Genomic DNA, 25932 nt, shown 5'->3' with positions numbered 1-25932 from the left:
CAAAACAAATAAATATTTTAATTTTAAAAATAATCAAAGGACTTCTGGAACAGTACAATACTTTAACACCACACTTACACTGAGGCATTCCTCAAAAGTCTTGCTAGATAGACTTCCAAATAATTTATTACTGAAATGAGACAATAATGGCCATTTACTCAAAGTGGAAGATATTCAAGGGCAAGTTCTTATTTTTGTGGAAGAGACACCTACCTTTGGATATTACAGCTCATTGGAGCAAATGAAAACTCATCACCTCAAGACACTTTTTAAATTTTCAAATATCTTGCTGTTTTATTACGTTGCCAGGTCACTATCAGCAAGTCTCTCTGCAGTGCTCTGGGTCTTCCAGAAAAAATCAATTTGCTGTTCCTGTGACACTTGATGTATTCAGCTGGTCTACAGGAGCCTTGCTAAATTTGACACTTCTGACGTGGTGCTCAAGGCTGTAAGAGGTTATCACACTGCATTTTAGGCAACATCTTTGGAAATAAATGTTGCAAATTCTAAAGTACACTGTGATAAGATAAATCTTATGAGTAATGCAAGAAAGGCAAAACAAACTGGTTTTGAGAATAAATAATCTACTCATGGGAAGTAAGATGCATGGAGGGGGCATGGGAAAATAATGGGATATTTAAAAAGAGAACCTGCTCTGCTGCAGAACATTAGAAAAGTAAATTGTCTCTTTAGCAGAGGTCAAAACTAAGGTGTAAGGCATCTGCACAACAACGTCAGCCTTCCTCTTCCCCTTTCCTTCTTCCTCATATCTACACTTTGCTTACTTCAGATTTCACCCATTGTAAGGCTGCAGCTCTGCCTGTTGGATTAATGAGCATTCAAACACGTAAGAAACACTTTTGTTTGAAGAACAAAGAGGAACCTCCTCTCCAACCTCTGAGGTCTGAGCTACTGATCTTCACACAGCAACTGGAGCTTCTGGGCTCAGTTCCCTGAACATCCCATGACTATTTTATAACACAGGGATAGAGCAGTTGCTTGATGAGCACTTGAATCATCTAAAAAAAATGAAAGAGGATATTGACTTGAATCTACAAGATGCTTTATCTGCCAAGCAGGGAAAGCAAGTTTGGCCTCTGAACCAGACTGATTCAGAGAGGAAGAGGAAAACAAATGAGTGTTTACCTACCTACAAAGAAGGCAGGGAAAGAAAGAAAATTTCTCACAAATTGACAAGAACATCCCCTCCCACAGTAAGGACAATGAGGTCACTCAGTGCTCTACAGTTGTTCCAATGACAATACCTTCCACTTAAAATAGTTTTAGGAAGCTACAACTCTGGTCCAAAGGTTGAGTCAAAACTGCTCCCAGCCAAGGAAGGGAAAACAAAGGGTTTGTTTTTCATAAACTCTGAATTTCAAATCCATCTCTCCAAATTTTTGGCAGCTAATTCATGGCCCAAACTGGTGGACCAAGAACCACTAAGAGCAGTGAAGTTTACATTATGGGAGAAGACTTGGGCAGAGCATCTCTGAAGCCAGAGCTCAAGATGACCACACCTGCCAGTTTCTACCAGGGACATTCAGAATTCAGATGTTACTAACAAAGAGCCACCCTAAAACATTCCAGCTTTCATAAAGTCCTTATGGGTGTACTTGTACAGGATTCTTGAAAAATAAAATTGCAGTTTACCTGGCTCTGCAGAGTGAGATGGACCAAGACAAAGTGACTGAGAACTAAGAGCAAGACAGAACACCTGTCATGTGGGCTCCTCACTTTTATTTTTCGACTACTTTTGTACACAAATGACATCCACAATGATCAGTAAGCACATCTAACAAGGCTGCTGACACTTTGTAGTTCTTGCTTATGAGCATTTACTATACTGACAAAAGTTCATTAATCATATTTTATTCCTCCTCCAAGTTAAAGAAAAGTAAAATGCCAAATAAAGCTGAATGCAACCATGACATTTTTATCCTTATGAAATTCACATGGTTTATGGACTCTGCAAATGCACACAAGTGAACACAGTCTTAACATTTTGTAAAATAAAGACATAACACAATATGTGTAAGATCCCACACTTCCTCTGTAGTGATTGTTGTTTAAAAAATGATGTATTTCCTGGCTTTAAGATGCCTAATTCTACTAATTTGGTATTTGTGACCATATCTATTTTTGGACCAGCTATGGAACACACATACAAAAGAGAGAAAATAAGTTCTAAATGCAGTGCTGTGAATAGAGTACAGTTCATGCATCTTTTCTTCCCTAAGAGAATCTGAGCATTAAGCATTGCACCACACAAAGAAAACGTATTATGGTCCCCCTTTTTAAGAGTGATTTGTGCCTGTGGCTTTTTTTCTGTTACTTTTGGGTTCATCTTCTGATTATTTTCAAAATTCTCCTATCCACAAAAGCCTCTTGAAGTGCATTAGGGCTTACACACTAGTCCCAGACTGTTTAATTTAGCCCTAATACCTTGAGGAAGCTTCAGGATGGATTGTTGGTGTTCCGATTAAAGAATCAATCCCACCCCCTGCCAGGAAGGTTGGATGGATGCCTTGCCCCCAGAGGGAAATCAATTGTGCTCCACTGACCAGCATCTCCCAAACAATACATGTGTCAATGTATCATGAATAAAAACCCCAAACACTTCATTCTTACATTCTAACTGTAAAAATGGGGTCTGAATTTCCATTATTTTGACATTTTTCACTTGTCCAACTCTCCTAGTGTAGATTCTGGCTTTTGATTCCTCTGTCACTATTCCATTTATTTTTGTTCCCAGAGATTAACCCACAAGCAAACCACAGAAGACAACACCAAGCCAACAGTAGATCCAAGTCAATACAAATGTCTATAACTGTGCATGAAACTCATAAATATCATGTGAAATGTCTTCTGACCTCTGTGTGAATGGAGCACACCATTCTGTCATGCTGTTCCCAGCCATCCAGTACTTCAACTCAACTGTTAACAAGCAAGTGGAATATTTATATTTGTATTGTTTAGCTCAGCAAAGGTTTTTGTTAGTGGAACAATTCAACACACGCTCTCAACCATTAAATGTTGGCACTGAGATACCTTTCTGTTCAAGACTGTATTTTCCAAGAGTGACAACTATGCAGACCCAGTCTCCAATGATGCCTAAATTAGGTGCATGTGTTTTAAACCAGCACATTTTCTAGCAAAAATTGTCATTTTTCAACAATTACAGCTTTCCTATTTCAAGATCATTTCATGTCAATCATACTGAACCTCTGAAAAATGAGGTTTCAGCAATTTTATACATAATATAGGTAAAAGGAGGATGCAGGCAAGAATCAGAATAGGAACCACAATACAAAAATAAAACCAGCCCACAGTTACCCAGAGGAGGTGGTGGGAGATGCTCACACATACCAGGAATGGATGCAAGCTCCTACCCACCTCCAGCATGGTCTCTTGGGCTCCTCCAATGCATCTCAGAAAGACACATGCAGCCACACAGCCAGAGACACTTGATTTTATCTTTAAATAGAGCTGGAACCTAGCTAGCCCCCACTTTCCAAAAATAAGGCTGTAAATCCCCAGGGCACTGATTTAAACAGGCACCAAGTCACACATGTCATGTGAGATGCATTCTCACTACCTAAAGAGTCTGCTGGTGCAAATTTGGGTTTCAGGTAGAGCATACAACCATAATCTGTGTGGATGCCTTGATCCTGGTGGTCAGCCTGGCAGTACTTTGGGAGGATGGAGCCTCTCAGATCAGCTGATGATGGTGCACAGCAGCAGAGGAACCCCTAACTGATATTAACATCACTGCAACATTTGCTTAGGAGTTGTTTTGCACACCAAAAACTGAAGCAAAGCTGTGCAGTTTTTTAGCTTTTGCATGTTAACTTACAAACACATGCCAAAAGCATCCTGTGTGAAACCCAGATGTTCCACAGCTCCAGAGACTTGTAAGGAAATAAAGGCTTTTGACCAGCACATATAACCCTTTCCTCTCACCCTTTATTTTTAGGCTTTTTCAGTGACTACATATAAGCAAAAGGATCTCAGACTGTTATATTTGGGAGAAAGAGCCAGGATGGGTGAAAAAATATTTATGTAGTGCTCTATTGCAGCCCTCCCTGATCATCTACTGCCAGCTTTCCTTTTACTACATCAAAACCTGAGTTACACTCTCTTAATGAACACCACTCCTGTAAGACCCACATTTGACAGATCAACAGCCCTCAAGAGGGAAAGAAATATTTCTCTTCCCCATTTAACTTTTGTTTGGGAAAACACACTTCCATTCACTCCCTGCTCCATGCCAATCATTTTTTTCTTTTTGTAAATACAAGATAAAAGTGCTAAAGCATTTCTCTCTGCCTAAGAGAGTATAATGCAAAGTGAAAAATTTTATCTAAACATATTTTGAACTTATTTGCTAAAAAATTCCTTCAGGCTTTCTGCACAGAATGAGTGAATGAAAAACAGCAGTGCATAAAATTCTGGAAAAAGCTTTTATTTGGGGATGTTGTCAAATATTCTTCCACAGTGAGTAAAGACTCAAAGTGCAACCACAGAAATCAATGTATATACACTGTAATCAGTACATCAACTCCACTTAAACATGACATGGAAAAAGCCACATAAAATAGAAATATACAAAGCCAAAAGAGGACTGCTAGGTCTCTGCACTACTTTTCTGCTTTACTCCTTATCTAATCCTCATCCTTTGCTCCATGCTTATTCCTTCCCCTTATGCACCCACTATACTTTCTCCTGATCCCATCAAACTCTTGACTTGAGGTTCCTAATGCACTAATCCCATTGCACATCCAGTCTGACAGCAACTCACAATCCCACCCGTCCTGCCCAGAGCCCAGCCCTGCTCATGTGCTTTTATCCAAGCTGTTTCCTTGTTACTGACTGGTTCCTTGTTTTCTTTCTTTAAATTAATTTTCTCCTCCTGAGCTCATTTCTGCAGTTTCCTTTGCCCTACTAGTCCTCCTTCACTCACTGTCAGAACTGTCAATTTGAATTATCTCTCCTCAAATGACCCTCTCCATCACTCCTGGCACTTCCATCACAGGAACACTTCCTAGACAAGCAGACCCAGCTGTCTGTAACTAGATCCAGGTGTGATCTCTAGTCCTCCTTCTCCACATTCAGTCTCCTGAATCAGGTGGTTTCCTCTCTGACCACACACCTCACTCACCCTCAGGTGAGTGTAACAAGAACCAGTCCATGGCAACAGAAGAACCGGTTTGCTGCTATGAACAAAGAATAAAAGTGGTCAGAGGGATCTTTACCTTGACTTGGTGCAGCCATGCTTTCCATTCTACTCTCCCCCTGCTCACTGACCCACGCTGTCCTTCCATCACACAGCCCAGATCCCACCCATGCAGAACTGTCCTCCAGCCAGCTTCTCCCCCTGTGCCACTGGGTGCCAACAAAGGAGCCTGAGAGCAGAGCAGGCTCCCAGCTCCACCCTGGCCTCGAGCAGCCATGCCATGGGAAACCTGGCTGCTTTCCTGCAAGGACCAGGCTGGGCCACCTTCGGTTATTCTGTGGGTGACCTCATCTTGCCCCACAAAAATCCCTCCAAGGCCAAAACACAGCCAGCACCCAGGAAGATTTGGTCAATAACATCTTTACTGAGTACAGGCAAAGTGGTATTTTTCCAAGGACTTACAGGTTTGCCTAATTGAGGAATATTTTCTCAACGACACCAGCAGGCATATCCCTGTTCAACAGCTTCTGTCTGTCAAATTTCAAAACCTTGCTCCAATAAATGGGAGTGCTACAGCTTTCCAAAACCAAAGAGGCACCGTGTTCAGCATGTGCAATATGTTTGCCCTGGTAACAACTGAATGATCCTGACTGTTCTGAAACAGAAAAAGCATGAGGCAGGCACAGAAAGAGGAAAACTGCAGCCTGAGCACCCTAACATGGAAAAAAAATTAAATAGCAGAAAATAGATGATTTGAACAAAAAAATCCTAAATACATTTTCAAAATGAAGGGCTGCCAGCTCAGTTTAGAATAGAGTCTGAGACAGAGAAAACTGTCCAAGGCACCAAATAAGCAATTTCTTGGTGTTAATTGGAGCAAAACCTCCATGAGTGCAGCTAGGAATAAGGAATATGCTCAGAATCCTTGTGAGATGATTCTTCTCGTCACATAGGTAGCACTCCTTTACCTGCACATCCACAGACTCAGAGCAATTAAATTATTTTTTTTTAACTGTAAAATGAATAATTTATGAGAGATATTGTATCTGCTACTCCCAGAGGAATAAATCTAAACATGACAAATGACCCTTTCCCTTCAGGGAATGAATGGTACTGGTAGCACTTACACCAGCCCCACTGCAAGGGCAGAAATGAAGGCTTTACTTTATAAAAACACTTTAGGTACCAAACAGAAACTCTTGAAAAACACTGAACAAGAGATGGCCAAGTGACACATTTAATGGAAGAAATCTATATTATTTCAGCTACAACAAGCAGAAGAATCCACTCTGGGATTTCCTCAGGATTAAGGACTATCTGGGTGACTTGGTAGCTCATGGGGAACCATCCTTCTGAACCAGACATTAATTCCCAACTGATTCCTTTTCAAGTTTATTGCTTTACAGGGTTTCTGAGGGCATCTGGGGGATTGCTGTTGTTCTTTTAACTGTTTTGCCAATTAGGCTGACTCTTCCTCAAATAAATTAAGGACAACATTGCAACAGAATCGTTTCTTTACATGGTTTACAACATGATCTGCTTCAGTGATCAGCAATGAACACCAGACAAACAATATTTCATTCCTGCACTTTACTTACAGAAGAGTTAATCTAGAAGCCCTTCTACAGGTTTTTTTTTCCATTTTTAGATGCAAAAATAAACAATTTAATTATGCCAAAAAGCCATTCTTAATAAACGGAGACAAAAGAAATTATTGACCAGGTTAATAAGGTTGTCTCCAGGCAACACAGAAACAGAGTGATCGTGTTAAATTCCAAAGGGATCCAAACCAGCCCACCACACCTGCTTGAGAAGAAAGACTAAAAGCATCATATCCTGTACATACATACAATATATATATTTTTTTTTCCCACTGTTTTCTATTTTAGAGCCAAAGCCATTGATTTAAAAGAATGGCAAAGACTGCAAAACGCCAAGAGACAGCAGTGCTTTACCAATTTAACCAGCTTACTGTTTTCAGGAAAAAAAATAATAAAAAAAAATAGAAAAACAGTTTCTAGAGGTGAAAGGAAGAAGAAAAGTTTCATCTGAAGCGTACAATTATACTGAAGGGGGAAGTTATTTAAAAATATTTACACGAACACTAAGGAAACACAACAAACCATTGGATTTTGACAGCTGGACTGGGTTCAATGTATAACCAATCTCAGCAGCAGTATTTCAAACAGGATGAAAGTGAATTTCCAAAAATTCATTAGCAGGTTACCTGTCCAGCAATCAAAGGCAATAATGTAAAGCAGGTTATTAAGTTACAGTGGCACTGCAACAGTGGCTCTTACTCTGTATGTGGAATTCAGCTTTTGAAATTCTGCTTTAAAAGAGTGTTTTACAGCTTTTGAAATTCTGCTGTAAAAGAATGTTTCACAACATGAGTAACACTAATGAGCTGCAAAGAGTCCAGAAAAACATCGGCTCTGTTTGACTGCCTTCCCCATATGGTTCAAGGAAGCGGGGGATCTTGAGCAGCCACAATAAGGCTGGAAGGGAAAACACTGAATTCTGCAAGTCTTGACTCACACTGAACCGTAATGGGGAACTGTAAATCCCTCATTCTTTAATGAATAGGTAGGAAATATGAGAATAGGTCGTTTGACAATATTATAGAAATTTTCGTTCGTAAAGCAAATCAGAATTGTAAACGAAATTACTCAGACATTCAAACATGAAAGTCCCAGCAGCTCTTCAGGTACCAAAAGGGAATCTTTCTACTCCTGGTGCCTGGAGGAGCCAATGGGTGACACCAGGGACCTCTCACATAACCCCATTCTCCTCCCAGCCACCTCCTGGGAGCAGCAGGGCAGCCCCCACACAACACAAAGTTAAAAAAAAATAAAATCTCTTTTTAAGCTCACGGAAAGGACTCTGATAGTTCTTTACAATGCATGTGCACAGAGGCTGCAGAAGCCCCGAATCCCACCCTGAGCTGGGCATGTACCCAAAGGTGTGAGCTGCAGAATGCAGATACTCTGTAATGACTCAGCTTCTATAAACTATTTCTCACTCACTAATCTGCATATACAGGCTGACCACTTAAAACAGCCAGAGAGACACTGAAATAAGGGGATGTTAATGTCAGACAATTTTGCTGCCTCAAAACTGTCCAAATAACTATGCAGAATACTAAACTAATACTTCTTAACTAATAAAAAGTGTGTTTTGCTTTGAAGTGCCCATTTCCAGCACTCTGTGTACAACTTTTACTAAGAACTTTAGAATAACCAAGCAAAAATTAAAAATACGATGCATTCACTACTGACCTCAGCCTTTCACTGTATTTGCTCTTAGGGTGCTTTTATAGCATATTTTTGTGGGTAAAATTCCAGACTCCTTGAAATATGCAAAAGTTTTAACATGTTACTAAACAAGAAACAAGTTTTTATGAAACAGACACAAAAAAAAAAAAGGGCCAGGGATACCCAGCTCTGCCTCTGGGAGTTGTCTGAATGGCATCATGTAAGTTTCACAGCAAATTTAGAATAAAATACACGTTTCAGAAAAGCATTTGCCATTACCACAGGAGAAGATTGTCTAAGCTGCCAGCAATTCACCCACCCACCTGTGAAGGTTAGGCCCATAATGGAAACTCTCAGCTCATCAGAGTTAACCTATGACTTATCATGCAAGACTGATTACCTGTGTCCTTTTCTCATCAGACACCATTTCCTTCTCTTTTAAGTCTTGGAAAAGAACACTTAACACCCAAGCCCAAAGATCTTGGGGAGTGAGGGCTGTAGGAGGTGTAAGAATGGGATGGGTGGGATGACACACAATTTCTACTGTCTGCAATCAGCTCCAGCGCTGCATACAATAAAACTGGATGTCGGCTCAAGGATCAATACATCAAACCTAGATCCAGCTCTGCAGATGCTCCTACAGGCAGAAGGAAACAGGGTTTTCATTTGAGATCACATTGGACTACTTTGCCCATTCCGCAGGCACACTGTGCAATGCCACCAAGGTCAAAATCACCCAGGTATTCCAGATGGCTTCCAAATGTGAGTCACCAGCACATGCAACACCCATATATTGCAAATGCTATTGAAGAACAATGCTGCGTTCAAGCGAATTGCAGAAATGCAAGATTACAGCTGTTTAAACATAAATTCTGCTGATGAAATAGAGGCGCGAGTACTGAAAGAGGAAACGGTTTAGCAGTTACAAATAGCAAGGGGGCCTTCAAGTCCTCAGAGTTCATGTGGAATAAACTTTTAAAAGCAAAAAAAACCATATCCACAAACCATGTGATTTCACAGTAAAGCACACTGGAACACCCTATAAACAAAAGGTGTGGTCCCCAAAGTATTGCTTCCATCAAGAGTTGGCCAACAGAGCATCAGGGCAGCATATTAAGACCCGTGCAAATACTGAATATCCACCTTCTCCCAGGCTGAAAGGACAGTGACAGCTGTTAGCAGCCACCCAGCTTTCACAAAGGTCAAAGAAAAACTTGATTAAATCACCTCCCTCCCCAGGTTTTTTTTTAAATTTTACACTGAATGTGGAAAAAAAACCCCGCAGCAGCAGCATCAAACCCACAGCGTCTGCACCTCAGAAACATTCATAACAAAAAGATAAAACCTTCCACATTCAATCACTTTGCCAGCTGCACCTGCCGTGCTGTGACAGCGCTTTGAAAAGGCAGAATTTTTCCTGGATCACCTAACCACAAACTTACACATAAATCTCCAAACTACATCCTGTACCAAATATCACAATCAAGAAGGTTTATTCTATTCAATATACCATCCAAGCAGCCACAGCTTTTTCTGCCCTGAACACAAGCACCAAAGTGCTGAGATCGGTTTCAACTCAGTTTGCAATATAATCCCACTTGTTTCAAGGGCTTCATACCACACAAAAGGACACTGGTGGGAAGTGTGGCACACACTTATGATTTTACCCACTCAAGTACCCTTCAGAAGAGCTGTGGGTGCCATGCTTCATGTTCTTTCCCATTAGCCAAAAGAAGAAGAAGGTGAAGGAGATCCAAGTGTGCTTTTTATAGCCCGCTGTCCCCAAAGCATAGCCCTGAAGGTGCAAGTCAGGCCTGTGCACCCCAAATAACTTTTGCTTATCACTTCCACTTGTTAAGTATTTAGAAAACACTGCCAGTTTCAAGAATCAGACGTGAAATCAATATGTACTACACCCTCCTACCTGTCAGCCCTTAACGCACTCTTGAACTCGGGTGAAAAACAAAATGTTTTGGTGCTGTGGCCGCACTTTGTCCTTAACCTGCTGCCTCCTCCTCTGCTCCTGAACGTTTGGAGTGTAACAGGCAGAAAGAATTCTGCAGGGTTTGGGTGGACAGAAGCTGCAAGCAGGGTTACATGAGACCTCCAGGTTTGTTCTGCAACACCGGATTGCTGGGAGGCCCCAGATGATCTCATTACCCCCAGCATTTCATCTCATACAGGATATAAATGCTGCATTAGGACATCTAATAATTCTGCTGGTTATGGGTCCATTTATGCTCACAGGGACAATCTTGAGATGTTACTCAAAGTCCAGAATCAAGTGAAATATCAGTAGGAACTTGGCAATAGGATTTGCAACCCAAAGGCACAGGATACACTCTCGGCACAGCACAAGGCTAAAAGCCTGTTTTGGGAACAACTCACATGTTGCCAAAGGGATTTTATTGCTTCTCAAGTATGAGGCTTTCTGCAACCAGGCTTTTTCTCCCCCAAGGAACGAACAGAAATTCTACATAACTCCAAGCACATTAACATTCTATGAGCTCTAAAAAGCAAGCTCGATTTTACTTCTATGCTATATTTAAAGGGGTGAATCATGAACACTCATGCAAGCCTGGTAGATCAGAGATACTGGTTGGAAGTCAAGCCTGATCAAACATTGATGATTTTTCTAGTGAATTTCTGAACTACAATTAAAACCACTTGCTTTTGCTTCAACTTTCAGCCCTTCAAACCACATATGAGTCACATGTAGAACAGGCATTTGCTGCTTACCACACCTGCTCCTGAAAACCCATTAAAAAAAAAAAAAGGCAACTAAGTTCTAAGGTAAATGGAAATTTAATTTTGTTTAAAAAAGAAATGCCATAATCAACAAAATAAGGTGGCATGTATTAAGTATAGGGTGTTTTTGTGGTTTTCTTTCCAACGAAAGGGAGAACACAAAGTGAGAAATCACTGTTTTGGCCTAAATACCCAGAGCGCTGGAAACCGATGTGTTTTCAGAGCTCTGCCCAAATTAAAATGGAACAACTCCTGCCAAATTTGTATCTAGAATCATTTATTCTCTTAGTCCAAACCTTTTCCTCAGTAACCTGCTACATTTCTCAGAATGCTACATTGAGGACAAGAAAAAAAAGATACTTTGTTACTGCTGAAGTCAATTTCAGAAACAAAATTTTCTCATTAAAAAATGTTGCAAAAGCAATTTATAACTGTTGCAGAAGACATATATGGCTGCACACACGCACACGCCCCTACAAACACTATATAAAACAAGAACTATTTATAGTCACTACTCTCTACTACCATTCTGGTTCAGGAACACCTCAGTATTGCCTGCAGTTTTAGGAATGCAAAAAGAAAAAAAAAAAGTTCCTTCTGAGAATTCAGAATTTATTTTCCAGTGTCCAAATTGTCAAATTATACTGCCTCTTATTTTAATTCCATGCTATTCAGTCTCCTCCCAAAGCATTCAAGATGCAGAAAAAGGAGGCAACTGCAGGTTCTCCCAGAAACATTCCCATGCAGCAGACCTGGTCATATACTGATGAATCAATCTCTACACTATTTCACCAGCATTTATCACCTTTCTTTCTATGACATATAAAAACACACCAAAATAACCTCTCCCGGTCAGCAGTTGCTCCCTAATTTACTGCAAAGATCTGGCTAAAACATGACTCCAATGTCACAGCAAAACGGGATACTGAACTGCCTGCCAGAGCGGGCCAGGAATGCACCCAGAAAGGACAGCAATTAGCACATCTAAAATAACCATTTCTACAACAGCCAGCTCAAAAGCTCAGATATATTTTCATCTCAACCCGCAACGGTTACCAGCCACAAACACATGACTACAGGAGAGAATCCTGCAGTGCTTTACAATCAAGATGACCCTCTGCCACTTATTCTTGACTTCATTCAAAACACCGTTTCCCTCTTTCCCCTCCTCCCGAGCACAGATTTGTCCCAAGGTGTTTCATGTCCCAGCACTCAGGGGAGAGCTGCTCCACAGCCTCCTGGGGGTACCAGCCCTCCCAGACCCAGCAGGTTTGCTCCCATGCTCCACCATCAAACATGGCTGCACCATGTCCTCTTTGTGATTGAATATGTGGAACAGCTCTTCTGCCTTCCCAGACTTCTTTTATCTCCCTTGCCTTATTTCTTCTCATTAGCAAGGGACCGCTTCACATCGCTATTGCCCACTTCTAATTCCTTTTAACAGTCCGATAGCTTCCATTAACGCTCCACCGTAAACCAAATGCATTTATACTTTCCAGGTTCTCACCAAAAGCATCAAGAAGCTCTATACATTGAAACCCTCTGCACCATTAAAACCTGCTTTATTTACACACAACACAGAACTCTTCCCGTAAAAATCTCCGTCCTTCAGATCCAGCGTGCAGAGAAGCCCCTCAACAGCAGCGGCAGGAAATTCTATCATCTGGCTTTTCTTCCCTGCAGCTCCCTCTCCTGAAACCGGACCCCCTGTCCATAGATCCACCTCAGAGCCTCCCGCAGCAGCCACACACAAAACCCACCCCACGCTCTGCTGCGAGCCTCCCTCCGCTCCCCAGCCGCCGCCGCTTTTTTTGTGCTACAGAGCTTTTTTTTTTTTTAATTTAATTCCTTCAGCAAAATTAAATCAAACTCCTGAACCTCCGCTGGGATTTCTCTCCGGAGGCTGCACATGAAACTTTCCGGAGCGGGGGGCACCCCCAGGCTGAGCAGCGCCGAGGTGCCGGCACGGAGCGGAGCCGGCTCCCCGCGCCGGCCCCGGACCGTTATACCCCGGTGCGGCTCCCGCAGCCCCGCTCCCCCCGCGCTCGCACTCACCCACAGCTCCGTGCCCCAGCTCATGGCTCCGCCGGCGCTGAGGGGGCGGGCGGGGGGCGCTGGGGGTGTCGCTGTCCCCTGGCTGCGTGTGCTCGCCCTGGGGAGGGCCGTGCCCGGCAGTGCGAGCGGAGCGGGCGGGACGGGCGCTGCTCACCGCCGCTCCCGCCTCATCGCGCCGCAAAATGGCCCGGGCGGCGCGGGGCGGGGGCGCGACTGACAGCTCCGGGCTGCGCAGGCGCGGAGCCGCCGCGGCTGGCACGGGGGGGCGGCCCCGCCGGAGGAGCGCAGGCGCGGCCCGGCCGTGAGGGGAGAGCGGGGCGGCGGCGGGGCCGGGGGGAAAGGAGATCCGCGGGGAAAAGGGGGATCCGGGCGGGAGAAGGGCATCGGTGGGGAGCGGGGAACAACGGGGAAGCAATGGGGAGCGGCAGCTAGTGAGGAACGGCGGCAGTACGGGTTATCGCTGGGGAACCGGCGTCAGTGGGGAAGCGGCGATGAACGGAGAACGCGGGTCTCTGGGGAATGGGCAGCAGTGGAGGAGCGGGGGTCAGTATAAAGAGGGGGTCGCTAAGGAAAGGGTGTCGGACAGGGGGAGGAGGCTTTCCCGTCCTGATCACAGAATCATCAGCATGGCAGAGGTTGCCCAGGGAGGTGGTGGATGCTCCATCCCTGGAAACACTCAAGGCCAGGTTGGACAGGGCTCTGAGCAATTTGTTAAGATTGAAGAGGTCCTTTTTCATTGCAGGAGGTTGGACCGGATGGCCTTTAAAGGCCCCTTCCAACCCTAACTATGGTACGATTCTGTGCTTTCCAAAACTTACACAAGTTTTAGAAATCCCTTTGCTGGATATACTCCAGGACCTCAGTGTCCTTTTTCCAAATGAAGGACCCAAAACTGTTTGAGATGCCTCACCTGTGCTGAGTTCAGAGGTGGCGATCCCAGTCCCACCCACCCTCAGGTGCCCTTCCCTGCCTCTTCCCACCCTTTCCCCGAGCCAGGTGAGTCTGTTTTTGAAGCAAATGTTCCTGTTTGGGACATTTGTAAAGGAGGCAAGGGCCCTAGAAAGGGAGAGAACCCACAGCCTTAGACCCCTTGAGGCTGTGTCATGTGTGGTTCGGGTTGGACATCGGGAGGAATTTCTTCATATAAAGGGTGATTAAATATTGTCATGAGCTACCCAGGGAGGTGGTGGAGTCACCATCGCCGGAGGTGTTAAATAAAAAACTGGATGTGGCACTCAATGCCATGGTCTGGCTGACAATAGGGATTGGTCACAGGTTGGATTCAATGACCTCAGAGGTCTTTTCCAACTGAATTAATTCTGTGAATTCACTGCAAGGGCTGACTTCTAACTCAGCTAAGCAGTATATACATTCCTCACCCCCAAAATAACCCAAATCCAAGAATATTAAATCCACCATCTGTCACCAAAATGCTCAACAAGCAAGCAGGAAAATAACCAAATTATCTGCCTTCACATAAAAGTGGGTTATTGTAGCAATTACACAGGCCTTGCAGAAAATGGCTCATTTCCTTGCCAGAAGAATATTTATTTTGTGATCCTCTTCCTCTGTGTCATTTATTTGAGCTGTGTCAATCTCATTTTGCAGTGCTGCTTTTCAGCTACAACAAATGTAAAAAGAGCTTTAGACTGATATATTTATTGCTGTATCTATTCATGAGAGATTTTCGTGGGGGGAATAGAAAAGGGAAGCATATTAATTCACCTGAGGTAAAAGGCTTCTGTTCATACATGGTGGAGATGCTTTTGATGTGAGAAGATAAAAATTGACCAGCTGCTACAAGAAGCATTATCTCTCCTAGATTAATGCACTTCTTCCACTGATGCTTGGCTGCTACCCTACATGAGGAAGAAAAACACATTAAGCAATTCCAACATTTTGAACAACAATGAAGACAAATGTTATGTTAATAACAGAATGGCATTTATTTTTATCCAAGTTCCATTGATTTGAACATGAGGGGAGAGTGCTGCTCCTCACACAGCTGTCTTTGAAGAGAGACACAACAGGCAGTGCTTTTGTTCATCATTAAAAGTTATTACTTTAAAGGGCTGACTCCATAACAACTAAGAGACACCCTGTTCAGCTCATTTTAGAATAGTTCTTCCTTCTGCTGCCAACATATTTGAATATTCAAGCCTGCCCTGCTGCCTGAAGCACAACCACAGTCTTCCAAGGGCTTGTACTTCCACAGGCTCCCAGACCACCATCTTTAGCCCTACATCCACCCAGGACACATTGCAAAACCAGACAGCACAGTTACATCACGACTTTTTGAGAACGTAATCCACAAATACTGGCAGAAAAAGAAGTACAAAAACAGAAAGCAGCACTGGTATCATCTGAGCTAAGTTTGTGTGGAATTTCCTTTTGCACAAAGAGCTGGGAGGGGAACAGGGCAAACCTGTTACACCAGCATGGGCAGGGAAACCTGTCCACAGCAAGAGATAGAAATGCTCCACCAGTTCCAGGGAGATAAAGGCCAGAAATACAAGTTTTGTATTATGATGGTACATTAGAACAAACCATGCCCAGAACTATTACAAGTTATCAAAATTTCTGTGAACAGAGGCTCAAGACAAAATCTAAAAAAAAAAATAATTCTAGATGTTTCAAGAACAGCATTTTCCCCTATTTTTTATATAACTGCCTTTATTGTTTAGCCTGAAACTCTCCAAGGCAAGGACTGCACTTACATTATTACTTTCAGTTGTGCAGTGCCTGAAACAACAGGGCCTGCAGCTTGGTTGGTCCCTAATTACTAATTTAATTAGCAATGACAGGAGCATTAAGAGCCCTTTATGCCAAAGCTGATGCTGGAAAGCTCAGTAGGTTCCAGTCTCAAAAAATAACTAAAAATTACACTTAGAAGTTATATTGTCTAGCACTTCTCCACTGAGTTTGCACAATCCATATCTGAGCAACAGAAGCTGGGTAGGAATTTTCCCTCAGCCAGGCTGAGAACAAGACCATGCAGATCTGTTATCCAGATATGGGCCTATTCCTGTAAATTCTCTGTTTATCTCCCCTGTTGTTATGATTCAGAACACTCCCAGATTCAGCTCCAAAACCCCACTAGAAGCAATTCCATTTTTAGAAAGCCAGGACTTTGTTTACTAAACCCCAATCCCCCTTGAAAACAGCCAGATTCACTGCTAAATTATTGAGAAACCATATATAGTAGATAAAATAAATCCTTAAACTACGGCTCAGTCTAAACCATTTTACTCTGTGTTTGTTTACTTATGCAAAGCAAGAAAAATCACAACTCTGAGAGCATGGACAAGCACTTCCAGTTTCCAGGATATAGCAGGAAGAGGACATACCTTTCCCCCCAGAGTTATCACCCTTACAGCTGCTTCCCTTTGATTTTACAATTCTACCCAAATTATCCATGTCCAAGATAAAGAACATGGATGTTGCTTGTAACCTCTCATACACTGAGATTGAAACAGCATCAGGACAGGAAGAGGACACACCTTTCCTAGAGGCCATCATCATCATCACAGCTGTTTCCTCTCTGGTGTTTCAACACTACACAGATCACTCAGACACACAACAGGCGACCTCGGTGCTCTTTAATGCCCCATCAGGGCCCAGAGGAGCCTGATCAAAACCTGATAAATACCTGATAAACCCTAATGGCTCTGGCCAGCTTCACCTGGGGCCCCCACCCACATCCTCTGCCCATGGATCAAGGAGCTTCATTTAAGCTCTGGCCTGAAAGCCCAGTTGCTTTGCCCAGTGTTTTAGAGGGTCCCAGTTCCAGCTCAGGCTGTGCCTGGCTGCAGATCCTATTGATATGCAGCCTAGCTTACATCTGACCTTATCTCAGACCTGCCTTGTCCCTGTGGACGTGTCCAGGCATCATGAGACCATGACTGACTTTGGTTACCATCACCCAAACTGCAGATGGACTTCCCAACTCAGCCTCACCCCTGTCTCATTGCTCTGAACTCAGTAGATCACTTCGATTTTGGCTGCTTCCAGCTCTGACCCCTGGGCCTGCTCATCTCTCTTTCCCCAGGGACTGCATCTTGGGTGGCTCCTGCCCTGGGTCTGTGTTATCTTGCTCACCTCCCCACTCCACAACTGTACCCTGGCTCACAAAACATGTTAACAAAATGGTAATCTGGTTCATTCTGTTCTGAGCTGTACCTGCAGACTGTTCCTCCATTATGGTTTTCTGACAATGCTGATTCCTTCTAACCAACCTCGATAGCTGTCTATGATACACTTTAAAAAAAAAACCCACAAAAAACAAACAGATAAAAACATCCTGTGAAGAGTTCTAATTATAGGTTTAGTTACAATTAAGGAGTAAAGAAAAGAGATGTCTAGGCTAAGAATAACAGCATATACTGGGAACATCAGACTTACAGCAAAATGATCTTGTGTGGAAGCTACAATGAAACAAATTGATATCACAAAGAAAGTTATTGTTACAGCTTATTAATGGCAGTCAGAAGCTGCTTTGTATCTTGATAGAGATTTAAACAAGAAATAGACATCTTTTAGCATACAAATTCTTAGAAAAATACATAGCCAAAGAAAGTAAGCATGTTATAAATTCTATTTTTTGTTCATTTTGTATAGGTAATTGGGAAACTTACAGTTACTACAATATCCTAATGGTGAAGAAACACTGAAAAAAACAATAAAGAGCTTCAGAAAAATTCCATTCTGTTGCATAAAAATCCCTGATTACTAGGGATCATCTTCAGACTAAGGATGATTCTTCTTCTGAAGGGAGCTCCGAAAAGAAGCATCCTCAGACTAAAAAAGACTCTGCAACTGAACCAAATCCCAGAATTATAGGGGAATTTCTTGACCACTCAAGCAGTCAAAGTGTGCCTGATACTTGTTAGTGGAGCAAGGCACGACAGCCTGTGCTGCAGCTGTGGTTGCAAGCAGCTGTTTTTCAGGAGTCAAAACTCCCCAGGTTTCCCAGGTGGTCAGTGCACAGGGATTACAATAATTACCTTAAAAAACCCAAAAAAACCCCAGCAACCCCCTACCCAATTCCAAGAAAATATCTAACCGGAGATTTTTTAGAATAAATCATGCGATGTTTGTAGGTCCGTGGGGTTTTTTGCAACCTGGGTTGTAGCTCCGTGTGGTGCAAGGGCTGATGCTGCCAGGACATCTAGTGGCACACATACGTACTGCCCAGAGAAAGCACATCACTAGAAAAACAATTTTTTTTTTTTCATGTTTCCAGATATTTCTTGGTACTACTCCAGTCTTCTTTGGCTGTTGCTGAGATTTCACCTAAGAATATACAAGGGGGAAATGAAATTGTGAGAAAAAAATCTACGGGACCATCTGAATCATCTCTCCAAATAAAGATGGGACACACTACACAATCTTGATAAAATAAAGGTCAAGGCCGTTGATTTTTCCTCTCCCTTTTCACCCTCACTTGCCTAATCCAGTCCAGTTGTTTATCTGCCTCTAGACAATAGAACTTGCACAGCTGTTACTCCACACACTGAAAGGGGAAATCAGAATGTCTGAGTTTTGGGAGCTGAAAACACAAGGCTTCTCACTGAAAAATTAGGTTTATTGACATTGATGGCTTCCCATTGCATAGTCTTTCCATTTTCTTTTTTTTTAGCAATGTGCCAACCAAAAAAGCCGTTTTAATTGCCCCTATTCATGTTCACTTTGCTTCTTGTGTTACTCTCATTTTGAGCAACAAGTCATGGAAACAAGGCCCAATCTGCTTTTTGTTTTACTTGTAAATGTGATTATGACTACTAGTTTAAATAGGTGCAAAATGGTTTCAATATGTGCAAAACTAATCCTGTAAAGAAGCAGAAATCTCTTTGTTTGTTACATATTTTTCTGGCCATACTCAACATCAATACTTGAACCCTGGCTTTAAATAGAAAAGCAATTTTCCTGTTGTTTGGACTACCTGATGTTCAGACGTCTGCTGTTGCCATAGCTCCCAGGAAGAAGCTGGAACTTGCTGGTAGATCCACGGTTGAGCTGGAAACAACCACTTCAGCCCTCCCTGTAAACAACCATCCCACATCTCCCTGCGGACGATGCTGCAGGGCTGAGGTAGGAAGAGCTTCAGTCTTTTTTTGGGTTTTTTTTTGGTGTCACCCCACAGAGGCTGGTCTGGGGGAGGCTCAGGGGGTTCCTTTTGGTCAGTGTCCCCCTCTGAGCCCCATGGCTATGGGGGGGACCCACCAGTCAGGGGGGACCCCACTGCCAAAGGGGTCCCAGGGCTGAGGAGGGACCCACCACAGGGCCTGCCTCACTCACTGGGGGGCCTGATCCAACCTGGGGGACATTGTGGGGAGCAGCCCGTGGGCATGGGGCAACCCAGCAGAGCCCAGAAGGGCTCCAGGGGGAGAGAAAAGGGCGGGAAACGCCTTCCCCATGGGGAAAGGCTGAGGGAGATGGGGATGTTCAGCCTGGAGAAGGTTGTGTGGAGAGCTCACAGCACCTTCCAGGATCTGAAGGGGCTTCAGAAGCCGGGAAGGGACTCTTTGGCAGAACTGTAGAGACAGGATAAGGGGGAGTGGGTTCGAACTGAAAGAGGAAAAATTCAGGCTGAATATTGGAAGGAAATTCTTCCCTGGGAGAGTGGTGAGGGTCTGGCACAGGTCGCTCAGAAAATGTGAGGCTGCTCCCCGGGAAGTGTTCAAAGCCGGGCTGGAAGGGTTTTTGGGGCACCCGGGTGTAGCGGGAGGTGTCCCTGCCCGGGCAGAGGGTGGCACTGGCAGACCCCTGAGCTCCCCCCCATCCCCAACCCCTCCATGACTCCCTGACAGGACCCGACCCCGCCCACCGCGGTCACGTGACGCGCCCCGCCCGACACGTGACTCGCCTGACCCGGAAGTGGCGCGCGGGGGACGCTGACGCTGGAACAAAGATGGCGGCCCGCGGCGCGGCGGCCGTGCTGGGGCTGCTGCTGCTGCTGCTGCTCCGCGCGGGCCCGGCCCGCGCCCGCGTCCATCACCTCACCCTCAAAGTAAGGTCTGCGCCGCCCCCGGCCCCGCTGGCTCGGCCCCCGGGTGCCCTGAAGGGAGCGGTGAGGCCGGCCCGGCCCTGCGCACCTCCCGCGGGCCGGGATTGGTCTCCCCATGTCTCTATCTTCATTTTGCTGCGTGCCCCGACCCTTCTTTTTCTTCGGTTCTCTCTGAGCTCTCCCCCTGCGTCTCAGCCCGCCCGGGTCCCGCCGTGTTCTGCTTATGCCGTGATCCTCCCCTCCCTCTCAGCGCATCTCCGTGGTCCCCTCCCGCTTTTCTGACCGCCCGTTTCTCGGTCGCGGGTAAAGCGTGTGGAGCGGCCTCAGAATTGCCGTGGTTTGAAGGTGCAGGTGCTTCACGTTCTGTTAGAAATGATGTGATAAGAGAGGGCTGAACGTGAGCTGAGGGAGAGGTTTCTGAAAGTGGATTTTGGTTGAGTTTCCTTTTAGCTGTGTATTGGCTTTCCTGTTCTGCTCACTCCGAAGGGTGTTTGGCTGCAGCTGCTTTGCACTAACCGAGCAATTATAGAAAACTATAAGGAGGAATATGAGGAAACTGATGCTGACAGCTTTCTGGTTTGGTTCTGTAAACCGTTGGGTGTACTTTGGAGGAGTGATGTGCCATTATGTGCCTATACTTGAGAACAACTCGTTATTGAGGGTTGTTGAGGGGAAGTGCCGGAGGTCAGGGTGAAGATGTGCTGCTGCCTGCTGTGCTCTGTGTGAGCCGATGCACAGTTGTTGTGGGACAGAGGTGATGCCTTTTAACAGCTTCTCTGGAGCTCATGGAAAGCTCTGTAAGTCTTCAGAATTTAAATTTTGCTTTGCTTGCATGCAATGTAATATTCAGTAGAAATATTGCAAGATATAATAAAGGAGTAAATTACAGGGACCTGTGCTGCTGTAGCAGTTTAGGGAGAATCCAGGACTTTGCAAAACTTCCACCTCAGGCTTTGGGGTGCAATAACTGCTGGACGTGTTCATGTCTTACTTGTAGGAAATTCTTCAGACTATGTAGCTGTTTGAAGTGCAACCACATGAATATTGTACTTCAGGAGAAGTAAACTTTTCCCTGAAGCAGTAAATCAGGAGGCTTGTGGTGGTTATGTCATTGTTTTGAGGAATTTTTTACAGTTCAGTATTGAAGGATTTCTCCTGAGGTGATTCTTTACCCATAAGTAGAAAACTTTCCAACTTGCCTCAAGCAAATGTTCTCAGCAGCAAACATCGTGGCTTTTAGTCCCTATAAGAGACTGCCTGGATCAATCACCAAATCCTGTTTGCTGTTTTTCCTGTGAGAGTGGAGTATGGGTTTGGTTTTGCAGGTGTTTTGTGCAGGTTGCAGCACTGACTGACCGAGGGCTGTGGGAAGTAGCAGTGAATTAATGCCTTTGCCCACCTGCTTTATAAACATGAGCTTTATTGTTAGAGCAGTCTCTCCCTTCCTCCTTCATCCCCTGCTTTACAGCCTTTATGTAAACATTAGGCTCCAACAACTGAGTCCTTTCACAATGATAGCTCCTTTCTGGTGTTCTTGCCAGTCTTGCTTTGCTTGCAAGTGTGCCTTGACACTGAGCCAAGCTAAAGGCCACAGTTTTGTGGGAGTGTTTGATATTAAATTTGCTCAAACAAGCTGTTTGTTACTGCTTAATTCAGAATAGCTTCATTCTTATATCTTTGTAATTACTGTGCTAATGTGAAGCTTTTTTGTTGTCAGAAAAACAAGCCACAGTGTGAGCAGTTTCCAGTTCTAAAAATAACATTTTATCTTTATAAAAGTGTACAAAATAGTTTATATTTTTTGCAGTCGAGAAATGATTTGCTTGAATTTTGCTGTTAGACTGACCTTGCTGTAGATGCTCCTCCTTAGTAGCAATTGTTATCAGCTTCATTAGTTTAATGTAAATATGTAAAAAATACCCAAAACACCTCAACTAACAAAACCTACCCCCTACAAAAAGAAAAACCTACAAAAATTGGAAGTTAAGAAGACCAACAGAAACAATTTTTAGAGGATTCCAGAAGTAGCTGTAGGTGAAATGTTTTTCTTGATCAAAAAGAAAGCCTTTGTCAGGCATGGAATTATAGAAAAGATGCTGGTTTTCAATGGTTGCTTGTGACCTGTGCCTTTTAATGTTGATAGGTTTCAGACTTCAGTGGCTCAGGATGAAAATACCCTTTACAATAATTCACTTAGTTTTACAGAAATTTTAAGCCTTCCTGTTAGTCTCACACAACTAAAATAAGATTTTTTTCCAGATAAGGTAAGCACTCTCTAGGAGGACTTCAACTGCACTGACAGTGTGATCCCAATTTGATTTAGGGTAAAATGGTAGAGAATATTTTTCTACTCATTCTGAGCTACAGGATCATGGATTCCACATCCCTGTAACCTTATTCAAGTATTTCAGGGTCACTTTTTATCCTACAGGAGTGGAAGAACTGGGGAAGATTTTTATGGAAATAAGCTTGAGAATTTTGTGTATTAGTTTGACTGTAAGCTGTTAATGATGGGTCCCAGATAATTTCTTCTCAGTAGGGCAGGCTTAATTTTAAATGCATGCTATATCAATTAAATTAATGTGTGTTAACAACTTGGATGCTGAAGTATTCACTTGTATGGGTTCACACCTTTGTTGTAAACTTAAATATTTCTGAAGTCAGTTGTTGAGTGCTTATAAATAAAAGCTGAGTTCTTTCAACCCCATTAGTAAGCCAGTGTCTTTAGGCTGTCAATATGTGGAGCAATAGATGCTCTTGCTGTTGCTTAGTGGCAACTGGTGACAGTGTGTGTGTGGGATCATGTAAAGCTGAGGGATTTGTGAACTAAATCTGTAAACTCTAAGCACTCAAAGCTGAAATAAAACCAGGGAGGAAAGTGTGTGTTGTATATTAATTATCTGCTGGTGGTGGGGAGCATATCAGTAAATTAGCAGAGTAAATCACTTGAACTGAACTGAAGAGCTCTTGCAAGTCTTCTGAATTGAGCAGCTGCCTCTGGTCACATTGACAAGGTACAAAATCTTGTGGCTGGATGACACCATGTCCCCTCAGATTGACTCAAATTCTTCCTTGTCTAGATGGGGTTAAATAGATCTAATGTGCCCTGTAGAGAGGCAGGATGAATTTTCTGTACTGATTGGGAAGTTACATGGAATGCAGTGCAGGAGGAACCAGATGAGCTCTTGTTTCAAGCACGTTCCATGGCCTAGAACCTGAAGACAGCCGAGCTCTTGTTAAACAAAGCATCTGCTGGAAGCCCTGTGTCACTTGACTTTTTTTCCTCTTCTGAGCACTAAGGGAACCATCTGCTTATTTGCCAGGTTAACTTGATTCTATTAGGGTGATCTTGTTACAGCTGGATTGCAGGTTAGCTGTGTCAGGATTAGTGTCCTGCTGTTACAGTGAGTGATATTTAGGAGTCAGGAACGTTTTGTGCAGAGACATCAAAATCAATACTGGGGTACAGGGAGAGAAAGAACTTTTTGTACTTGTATAATTCGTAGCTCAGTCTTCCAGGACTGTCTCCAGAACAGTTTGTCTTTAGCAGCTGACTTCTCTTTATAGAGTACTCCACAATCTGATTGTCTTTTCCTAGAAGAAGCAGGAGGAAGAAACATATTTTTGTGTTTTTTTAGTGCCAACTTGGCAAATGTTTTAAATTCCATTTTAAATTTGTTTTTTTTTTTATTTCTGTTGCCTTGTTTCTGCTTTTCTTCCAATTAACTACCCAGTAGGTTTGAGGGACCAACTGCAGACATTGGATGTGACCTTTTGTCATCTGATGTGGCAGCTGTGTGTGACATCAGCTACTTTTCATGTGAGGTCCTTCATGACCTCCTTATTTAAAAAAAAAAATAAAATTAAAGCTCACTGTATTTGTATCTTTATCAGCTGCACAGGACATGAGAAGAGATCAATTGCTATGGTTTCCTTGCCAGACTGAGAGGAAGGAAATTATTCTGCAGCTGTAGAGGGAGTAGAGGAGGGAATTAGCATTTTCCTGCTAGAGAAACTAACCCAAGTAATTCTGGTTTTGGTATTTATTCTGGTTTTATTTTTCATTTATTTTGTGCCAAGAATCATTTGGAGGTATGGGACTGCATACAAAACTTGATTTTCACACGTAGTTTTCCAGTGTATTAATGTTTGCCTGTCCAAATACTAACCCTGCCTAACACAGATGATCTGAGGAGATGACAATGCATTTGCTAAACACTTGGCCAAACCTCAGTTTTCATTTAGATGAGATTCCCCAAAGTCACCTATTTCCTCTTCAGTCTGTGGCAATGACAGCATTCAAGCAATAGCTGTCTTGATACGTCTGCAGTCACTTTGGGGGATTTTGCTGTATGTTTTTTAATCAGTGATGACAGATGTTTATATTATTCCAGAGTTTTGCTTGCATATTTCCCAGTAGCATAGCCAGGTAGTTAGCAGAAACATGTCTGTTTAAAGTTCTTGCTGTTCAGGTTATTGGAAAAGTTGGTCCATTCCAGCGAAATACTTGGCTATATCTGAAGGTATCCTAAAGAAATTTGCTGTTTGCATAATTAGATATTTTGCATGAATATTCAAGTGTTGATCACTCACCCTGCTTCCCCTTTACTGCAGCAGATGACTCTGCATGTGTTTATAAACTTGCTTTCTTTCTAACAGGATGATGTGAGGCAGAAAGTGCACCTGAATACCTTTGGCTTCTTCAAGGATGGTTTCATGACAGTCAACGTCAGCAGCCTTTCCCTGAAGCCAGCATTCGGCTCTGATGACATGGACAGTTTATCAGTGAGTTCCTTCCTATGAAGCCTCCTGTGAAATTGCCCTTGCACTGGTGGCCTCCACTTGTCTGAGGTGTCAGATCCAAACTTATGATGCTGTTGGCTTTGCTCCCCAGCATGAGCTAATTATGAGGATCTGTGTATTGAGGTTTATCCCTGAGCACTCTCCATTGTGTTTTAAGGAAGAATCTTTCACTAACTGGTCCTCTGCTCAACTTGATGCACACATCTATTACTTGCAGTGAACATCAATTTCCTAACAGTCCTCTGTTGTGAGTTTTTTTTCAGTGTTGCATAGCAATTCAGCTTGTGATCATTGTGTCAGTAGATTTCCAGAACACTGACAGTCTTTTTTTAACAGAACTCTAATATTACATGTTATATAGCACACTATATTAGGGGTTTTAATAGAGAGACTAAAATACTAGATCAGATAACAGACCTGAGTTCTTACTCTGCTGCACAGTTTTACCTTCTCATTGCTATAAAAGTATTAAATGTTTTTGTCAAGCAAAAACATGTGGAATAATACTGAAATAAGTTAAAATGTTCAGAGACAGAAGGTACTGCTGACTTAGTTTGGGTTTGAATCATATGTGTTTTCTTGGTGAATATAGATGAGTTTGTTATATTTGAATGTTTTTTTCTGCCAAATTACTTGGTGAGAAAAATGCCTGGATTCTGCCTTAAATATAGGTTAAATTGTTTAGAAAGCAGTATCTTTGACTCCTTCAGTAGTGGTTTGGCTTCAATCTGACTGATTCTTCTCCATTTTCTCATAGGTGGGGTTCAGTTTGGATCGAACAAGGAATGATGTTTTCTCCACTTACCTGGTAAGACAAGTGAACTTGCTTTTCTAAGCTGGGACATCTCTTTACCTGACTCTGGAAATTATTGGAAGGAAAAAAGAAAAAA

At 43.1% G+C, this 25932-nt stretch overlaps 2 protein-coding genes across 7 annotated transcripts in view; one reads left to right on the top strand and one right to left on the bottom strand.

Moving 5' to 3' along the window:
- The window catches only part of FNBP1 (formin binding protein 1), a 95675-nt gene extending 75696 nt beyond the window's left edge, over positions 1-19979 (bottom strand). Inside the window, exons 1-3 of one of the 2 annotated variants that reach the window (XM_033518519.1) lie at positions 19175-19979; positions 18296-18525; positions 14959-15092 (exon numbers count right to left, since the gene is read on the bottom strand). In XM_033518519.1, coding sequence (XP_033374410.1) covers positions 14959-14982 — 24 coding nt within the window. In that variant the 5' untranslated portion in view covers positions 14983-15092; positions 18296-18525; positions 19175-19979. Of the gene's footprint in view, positions 1-13233; positions 13385-14958; positions 15093-18295; positions 18526-19174 lie in introns of those variants that run through there. The other variant, XM_033518518.1, reaches the window with a different exon arrangement.
- A 135-nt stretch (positions 19980-20114) lies between these two features.
- The window catches only part of GPR107 (G protein-coupled receptor 107), a 44825-nt gene continuing 39007 nt past the window's right edge, over positions 20115-25932 (top strand). For 4 of the 5 annotated variants that reach the window (XM_033518533.1, XM_033518535.1, XM_033518534.1 and 1 more), the window contains exons 1-3: positions 20116-20242; positions 24899-25024; positions 25800-25850. In XM_033518533.1, coding sequence (XP_033374424.1) covers positions 20144-20242; positions 24899-25024; positions 25800-25850 — 276 coding nt within the window. In that variant the 5' untranslated portion in view covers positions 20116-20143. Of the gene's footprint in view, positions 20243-24898; positions 25025-25799; positions 25851-25932 lie in introns of all 5 variants that reach the window. The other variant, XM_033518536.1, reaches the window with a different exon arrangement.

Source organism: Parus major, chromosome 17, assembly GCF_001522545.3.
Source record: "Parus major isolate Abel chromosome 17, Parus_major1.1, whole genome shotgun sequence".
Taxonomy (NCBI): domain Eukaryota; kingdom Metazoa; phylum Chordata; class Aves; order Passeriformes; family Paridae; genus Parus; species Parus major.
Note: the sequence above shows the minus strand (reverse complement) of the source record. Positions and strands in the feature narration are given on the sequence as shown.